This window comes from Saccopteryx bilineata, chromosome 6, assembly GCF_036850765.1.
Source record: "Saccopteryx bilineata isolate mSacBil1 chromosome 6, mSacBil1_pri_phased_curated, whole genome shotgun sequence".
In the NCBI taxonomy this organism is placed as follows: Eukaryota; Metazoa; Chordata; class Mammalia; order Chiroptera; family Emballonuridae; genus Saccopteryx; species Saccopteryx bilineata.
The window spans coordinates 122747836-122755716 of NC_089495.1; the positions used below are offsets into that span (position 1 = coordinate 122747836).

The 7881-nt window shown below is 50.5% G+C and overlaps 1 protein-coding gene across 1 annotated transcript in view; it reads left to right on the forward strand.

Annotated features, from left to right (window-relative positions):
• The window catches only part of SAP30BP (SAP30 binding protein), a 44674-nt gene extending 37080 nt beyond the window's left edge, over positions 1-7594 (forward strand). The window contains exons 5-11 of the mRNA XM_066235698.1: positions 87-175; positions 3261-3352; positions 4166-4226; positions 4592-4643; positions 5487-5545; positions 6720-6804; positions 7132-7594. Of these exons, the coding sequence (XP_066091795.1) occupies positions 87-175; positions 3261-3352; positions 4166-4226; positions 4592-4643; positions 5487-5545; positions 6720-6804; positions 7132-7313 (620 nt within the window). The 3' untranslated portion in view covers positions 7314-7594. The remainder of the gene's footprint in view (positions 1-86; positions 176-3260; positions 3353-4165; positions 4227-4591; positions 4644-5486; positions 5546-6719; positions 6805-7131) is intronic.
• Positions 7595-7881: the final 287 nt, after the last annotated feature.

A 7881-nucleotide genomic window follows, 5' to 3' on the forward strand; every position in this document is an offset into this window, starting at 1 on the left:
TTATGTGTGCTTTTTTTCCCCCATTATCTCCTCCCTATCCTAACCCCCACCTCCCTATAGGATTTTTATCTCTGCTCTCTCAACAGCGTCCTTTTCTGAAAGAGTGCGGAACATGTCACCTGATGAAATTAAGATCCCACCTGAGCCCCCTGGCAGATGTTCGAATCACTTACAAGTAAGCACAGAGCCTGACTGCTGAGGCCATGTAGTTGAGGAGGCCTGGCCAGCTGTCTGGTTTAGTCTGACACATTGAAAGGCTTCTGTAAAAGGAACAGCCCAAGTGGAAAAGAGCCTGAGTCCTGGTACTCCCTTAGCCCACTGCCAGGAATTGGCTCTGTACCCACTGCCACCCTCTGCCACATCCCCGGGGGCTGCTCCAGCTAGGGCACCCTAACTTGTATGCAGTCCTAAGCCTAAGCAGAGAAGATACTATTTTTTTGGTGTTTTTTTTGCAAGAGAGATAGTAAGGGAGAGAGATGGGGAGCATCAACTCATAGTTGCAGCACTTTAGTTCATTGATTGCTTTCTCATATGTGCCTTGACCGGGGGCTCCAGCTGATCCAGTGACCCCTTGCTTCAGCCAGTGACCTTGGGTTTCAAGCCAGCAACTATGGGGTCATGTCTATGAGCCCATGCTCAAGCTGGCAACCTCAGGGTTTCGAACCTGGGTTGTCAGCATCCCTCTATCCAGTGCGCCACCATTGGTCAAACGGATATCATAATCTTTTCTATGCAACCTATCCAAGCCAATGGGAACATCTCAGAAGGACTTTGCTAAGAAACTGAAGGACCATCAGAATGTAAAAGAACAAATGATAGAAATGCAAACCACGCCTGATCTGTGGTGGCGATGCAGTGGATAGAGGGTTGACCTGGAACCCTGGTTACCAGTTTGAAATCCCAGGCTTGCCTAGTCAAGGCACATAACGAGAACCAATCAGTGAATAACTAAAGTGAAGTAACTTATCTCACTCCCTCTTCCTTTCCCTCTAAAATCAATATCTTTTTTTTTTTTTTTTTTAATCAGTATCTTTTTTTTTTTTTTTCTGAAGCTGGAAACGGGGAGAGACAGTCAGACAGACTCCCACATGCGCCCGACCAGGATCCACCCGGCACGCCCACCAGGGGACGATGCTCTGCCCCTCCGGGGTGTCGCTCTGTTGCGACCAGAGCCACTCTAGCGCCTGGGGCAGAGGCCAAGGAGCCATCCCCAGCGCCCAGGCCATCTTTGCTCCAATGGAGCCTCCGCTGCGGGAGGGGAAGAGAGAGACAGAGAGGAAGGAGAGGGGGAGGGGTGAGAAGCAAATGGGTGCTTCTCCTGTGTGCCCTGGCCGGGAATCGAACCTGGGACTTCTGCACGCCAGGCCGATGCTCTACCACTGAGCCAACCGGCCAGGGCCTCAATATCTTTTTTAAAAAAAGAGAAAAAAGAAATGCAAGACACGAGTGTTTTTCTATGCATAAAATTTTTATTCTTGTATTCCAAAAAATGCCAGCTCGCTAGCTTTTTGTCTTATACAATTTCATTCAGACCTGACATGATGACATGAGGCTTTGATACCGCAAGGAAGTGGAGAATTTAGTGTAGTTACTACCTTGGGAGCAGCCCTCAAGGGACAGCTGGGGTTTGTGTCTTTCTAGCCTCTGAGATTGTTTCTTGTCCCTCTGGAGGGCCCCTGTGAGTGGGATCTTGTGACAAACAATAGAGCAGACACCCATGGCTGCCCAAGAGTGGCAGCTGGTCTACCTGCTCTGCGTCTGATTCCATAGACTCTACTGGAGCCTCTGGCTACACTACAGGTTGGGCCATCACCCTAATGGATGGATGACTAATAGGGCCTGGGGCTGTGGAATGCAGGGTGCTGGGGCTTTGGGCTCTGAAGATTCTCTCCCTTTCCCAGAAGTCTTCTCCCTTTGCTGAGTCATCAACCTCTACCTGTCACCCCCCAGCATAGTGTAATCTCCATACCAGGCAACAAGTCACAGCTTGTAAGGACAGTGTAGCAATCTGCCAGGAAGAGACAAACAGCCAGCTCAGACTTCAAGTTCAGAATATTTGTCCTTTTTGGATCCTCCTACTGGTAGATAATATGACACTGCATGCCTTTTCATTCACCTGAGATGGGGGGAACCCAACTGATAGTGCAGAATACACAGAAAAGTCATCTGTGAGAGATGGGTTCACTTCCATATGCCGAGGCCTTGCTCCATTACCGCTGCTGTAATGTTGTCCATCCTGGATTCTCTCATCCCTGGTAAATGAATTGAAAACCTCTGTTGGTGCTTCCCTTGGTCAATCTTTGCAGACAGATTAGCCTAACAAAGAGAGTCAATAACCTCTCTTGATGTTCCCGAAGGGTGTCCATGGGACTTTTAACCCATCCTGCCTCTTGCTAGTGAGAGCTGAGCTCTTGGCCCCTGACTGTGCCTCTTTTTTTTTTTTTATTGAGCTATTTAAAGAGATATATTTATTTTATTTTTTTTAATTTTTATTTATTTTTTATTTATTCATTTTAGAGTGGAGAGGGAGAGACAGAGAGAGAGAGAGAGGAGAGACAGAGAGAAGGGGGGGAGGAGCTGGAAGCATCAACTCCCATATGTGCCTTGACCAGGCAAGCCCAGGGTTTCGAACCAGCGACCTCAGCATTTCCAGGTCGATGCTTTATCCACTGCGCCACCACAGGTCAGGCCTGACTGTGCCTCTTGATAAGGTGGCAGGAAGGCTGTCTGTGAGCCTCCCCACAAAGGACTTCTAGGAAGTGTGTGAGACCAAGTCCAAAAATCTCTAAACCTGCTTTCCTCTGAAAGGACATAGCCTTTCGGTCTCCTGCTGAGGACTTAACCCTATGTTAAAATGTAAAAAAAAAAAAATGTAAAACCAACCTTCAGCCCCTGTCCATCACCGCTAGCTAGCACCTGAAACTCCTCTTCTGATGATTCAGTAGCTGATGATGCAGGTGGGGATTTGTCCCTGATCTCCATGGCTTTTATGCCCATGACCTTCTTACTACTCACTGTAGTAAGGGACTACTCAGGGAGTCGGGAGGAAAGCGCAATGTAAACAGGCTGGTCTTGGTTTATCTTACTCGTGTTCAGCACTGGTCAAAGGCTAGGTGGGGAAGGACACTGTGGCTGGGGCAGGGCTCTACGTGGTTCTCTGGATCTCCTATGTCCTTGTATCCACACAGCAAATGTGCCCACGGACTGGGCTCATGGGGAGTGTGGTGGGGTCATAAATGCTTTCTGTTTCTCTTCCATAGGACAAGATCCAAAAGCTTTACGAGCGGAAGATAAAGGAGGGAATGGATATGAACTACATTATCCAAAGGAAGAAGGAGTTTCGGAACCCCAGGTGAGTTTCCTGTACGGCTGCAGGGTCAATTGAGTCATTGATGTTGGACTGGGAACTGGGATGCCCCCATGGAGGTGGAAGCAGAGACCCAGCTAAGATCCCACCCAAGTCCAGTGGGGCCATCACACAGACTGCTGTCCCAGCTGGAGGTCTGCCAATTCAGGCCCATACTGAACATAAACACTGTGTGGAGTGGAAGCCAAGAGGCCTGGGCTGGGATGGGACAGCCGGCTAGGTCCCATCCCTGCTCTGCTCCTTCAGCACATGACCCCATAAGGCCCCAGTTTCCTCATCTGTGCGGTGAAGGGACTGGACTAGACCATTATTGTGAGTTCTTCCACCTGTAGAAAGTCACTAATTCTGTGTGTAGGTGATAGGCTGTAGGAACAGAGCTGTGTCTGGGTCTTACTCTATCCAGTGCCTGAGCAAGTGACACACCTAGGAAAGAGTCTGGTGTGGTGACAGCAGGGACCTGCCCTTTGTGTGGGCCTGAGTGGTAGCCCCAACCCAGCCACAGACTGAAGGTTTGATGTCCAGGTAAGACCTCAAAAATGCAGACCCCAACCTCAGCACCGGACTTGCCTTGGCCCCTGGCTAGCAGTCCATCTCTGCGAGAGTCGAGGGCAGGAATGACTTCTAACGTCAAGCCAGTGGACATTTCCCTCCCATCAGGAAGCTTGATTAGAACAGTTCACCTGGGTTTACAGATTTTGTCTGAGCCCAGGACCTGTATAGTTTTGATCTCAAAACCTAATGCCATGCCAAGCCAGGAGCCTTGGGCCTGCTCAGGGTCTGGTGGTTTTCTTTTTTCAGCATTTATGAGAAGCTGATCCAGTTCTGTGCAATTGATGAGCTTGGCACCAACTACCCAAAGGTACGTCCTGTGCGTGGAGGCTGAGTGCTGAGGGCAAGCACACAGGGCTGGCACTCGCTTCACTGGGTTCATCCCAGAGCTACAGAAGGGTCCATGTGACCTGCAAGCCACTCCGCCTCTCTTGCTGTGAAATAGTCCAGTAATGAGAGTGTGGACTCACTGTACTCTCATCTTCCAAAGAACAATTGGCCACTCCTGATTGGAGACCAGAGATAAGAGCTGAGCCCCTATGCCCTTGAAGACAGACTGGGCCCCAGGCCAAGAGGGTCTGGTGGAAAGACTTGGGGAGGGGAGACTTGGGTTTTTAAGTTATTTGTCATCCGATGGCCCTTACTGACTGCAGCTTTAACCTTTTCATTGTTCAGGATATGTTTGACCCGCATGGCTGGTCTGAGGACTCCTATTATGAGGCATTAGGTAGGTAGCCATCTCTGTATTCGTTTGTTCACCTGTCAGCCCACCCGCTCACCCATCTATCCATCCATCGGTTCATCTGTCCATGCAGTTGGTTAGTCATCAGGCAGTATGTGTTTCAGGGTCTCCTCTACATTAGACCATGACTGAGGAGCTGATAGTCCTGAACAAGACAGACACCATCCCTGACTAATGAGGCTTGTAAAACTGCAAAGAAGGAGGAATTCGAGCAATGAGTATTGTGATGGGTACAAATGAGGCCACCTAACCAGATCAGGGGTTGGAAGCTGAGGAAATCATGTTCAAGCAGAGATTTGAGGATGAATAGAGACCAACCAACTAGGTGTAGACATTGTCCCATGCAGGGGGACAGTATGATATGAGGTCAGTGAGAGTGCAGCATTTTCTCAAGGGGTTCGTTAGGGAAAACGGAGGAATTTTAAAGGGTCCAAGTCCTCAAATGACAGGTCTCAAACTAGCAGCTCATGGACCAGATCTGGCCTGTAGATGTTTTGTTTGGCCCACACAAGTCTTGTCTTGCTTTAATTTGAACTAGTTACCAACATTTGACCTAAAAATAGATAATTCCAGCTTCTCACGGTCACTAGGAAAGTAGTCCACACTGGGCCTTCTGTATTCTCACCTGGCAGCTGGAGCTCAGGAGCTGCTGGACCCCCACCCCTTGTATAGGACAGCCACAACTGCCAGTTTGGGACCCTACAAGGCCTAGGTACCTCAGCGCATCGAATGAGACATGGGATGCAGCGAGTGCTGGACTCGGTCCATTGGCTTGAAGTGGAGAACTGTTCAGGGCTGCTTTTGTAATAGCTTATCTTGTCTTTGTAGCCAAAGCCCAGAAGATTGAAATGGACAAATTGGAAAAAGCCAAAAAGGAACGAACCAAAGTAAGTGATGGACTAAGGTCCTGGATGAAAGGGGCAGGTGTTTGGAGTGCATGGTTCCTGCTGGCTAAACCAGATGGCTTCCAGGCTGCCCAACCCCACCTCCAGCCCTGGCTGGTTCATGGCCTGACCATGTTCTGAGCAGCCTTAAGCGTGCTTTGTGGATGGAACAGGCTTTGCTGAATTGCCAACCTATCTCAGCTTAAAATCACTTTCCAGTTGCTTCTGTTTGGTTTCTTGGGGTCTTGTAGTTTGCTGCATTTATAGCCTCTCTCCCCTCCCCTCCCCTCCCCTCCCCTGCAGAGCCCTGGTGGCTTTATTTCTGTTGGGTCATCAGTGTCCTCCCTGGCTTGAATGGAAGCAACTATTTTTCTGAGAATTCTCTGGTCTGTGCCTTTCTTGGCCTACAGAGCTGACCTTGGTGGCCTGCCTCAGTCCTTCCCTGTATGTCCCTTGTCTTATAGCCAGGGAACCCCTCAACTTTAGGACCCTGAGGACCACTTCTTCCCAAGCAGACTGGATTTTTTGGGAAACAGATATTTGATTATCAGACCAAATGCCCTCTAGGCATTTTATGACAAGAGTCTCCGAGAGAGAAATCTCAGGAAATAGGCACCTCCCACCTTTGGTTTGGCCTGACCCTCCTGCAGCAGCTGCGGCCTCTGGGATGCCCCCTCGCCCCTCAGGCAGAGGGGTAGGTGTACAGGCAGCTCTCTGGGAGCTGGTGCTGTGGAATGGTCAGGATTTCTCATTCTTGACCCTTGATGGAGTTGCTCTTCTCTCTGCTTTCCCTCCCCTTCCAAACCCCAGGCTTGCTGTAAAACCTTATCTGAGCTGTGCTTCCCTTCACTGGCAGCGCCGCTTGCTCTCCTGTGCATATGAGGAGGAGGGGCTGGGCATGTGAGGCAGGCTGCAGGCAGACATTCCCCTGGGTGTTTGCAGAGACCTGGTGATGCCAGAAGGTGTCCATTGTGTGCTTGGGAAACTCTGCAGAGTAGTGAAAGTCCCCTCCAGGCACCTCTCCAACACCTCTCCCTTCCCCAGACCCTCACAGCAGAGCTGGTTCTCAATGCCTGCTTGTATGGTGCCAAACTCCCGTCCCCCAGAAGCATGTGCTGGCAAGAAGATGGGACCAACAGCTTTTCCCAGATCTTACTCTCTCCCTCTTCCCCTCTAGATTGAGTTTGTGACAGGCACCAAGAAAGGCACCACAACCAACGCCACGGCCACCACCACCACCACGGCCAGCACAGCTGTTGCAGGTAGAAGGCAGCTTGTCTGTTTCTAGCTATACGACAGAATGAGAGTTTCCCTGCCTTGTGTGGGGGAGCAGACCCTGCAGAGACTGGGAGTCCCACTGAGAACGTAGACCTCAGGTCTACCTTGCTGTGCTGTTTTCTCAGCCCAGAGTTTGCAAACCAGCTTTGGAAGGCAGGGTAGGCTCCCCAGTTCACTGGCTGCCCCTTGGCTTTCTGGGGCTGGCATCCCTTCAGTTTCTGTTCCCTAAGCTCTGGCTGCTGGTCTTCTGGAAATGAGGTGTGGCTGTCTGGCTTGTGTTGGTCCTGACTGTTCTCTTGTCTTATTCACAGATGCCCAGAAAAGAAAGAGCAAGTGGGACTCAGCCATCCCGGTGACAACCATAGCCCAGCCCACCATCCTCACCACCACAGCAACCCTGCCAGCTGTCGTCACAGTGACCACCAGTGCCAGTGGCTCCAAGACCACCGTTATCTCGGCTGTGGGCACCATTGTGAAGAAGGCCAAGCAGTGACCTAAGGGGCCAGCTTGGGGTGACTCGGACATTCTCCTTTCTATTGAGGGAGGGGCTGCTCCAGGACTTGATAAGACTGCAGCCCAGTGACTGATGCCCATGGGGAGGTACCGCTTTGTATATTTTAGGACTGAGACCTGCTCCCCAGATGCCGCCCCAAGAGGAGCCTCTGTGTAGCATTCCAGCTAAAAGGACATTGCCACATAGGAGCGGGGCATCATGGACAGTGTCCTCGTACCACTTGGGGTCTGTTGCTCTATTAAAAGAGCTGTGTTCTTATATCTGGGTATCTTGGATGCATTGGCCTCTTCTAGCCTATTTTCACACAAATGCAAAAGCTCGGGTTCCCTCTCCATCTTCTTGGTTGGGATTATTTCTCAGAGTTGATGAAGTGGTGGCCCAGGAAGATGCTGTGGCCATTCTCAGTGTATATCACTTGACACGGGTAGGTGGAGGTTCAAGGAGTAGGTGAAACCCCTTGTCCCTGCTGTCTGCTCTCCTGATCCTAAAACCCAGCCAGTTCTCAGGAGCTGAGGTTGCTGCTTCTTTGGGGACAGTTGAGCCACCC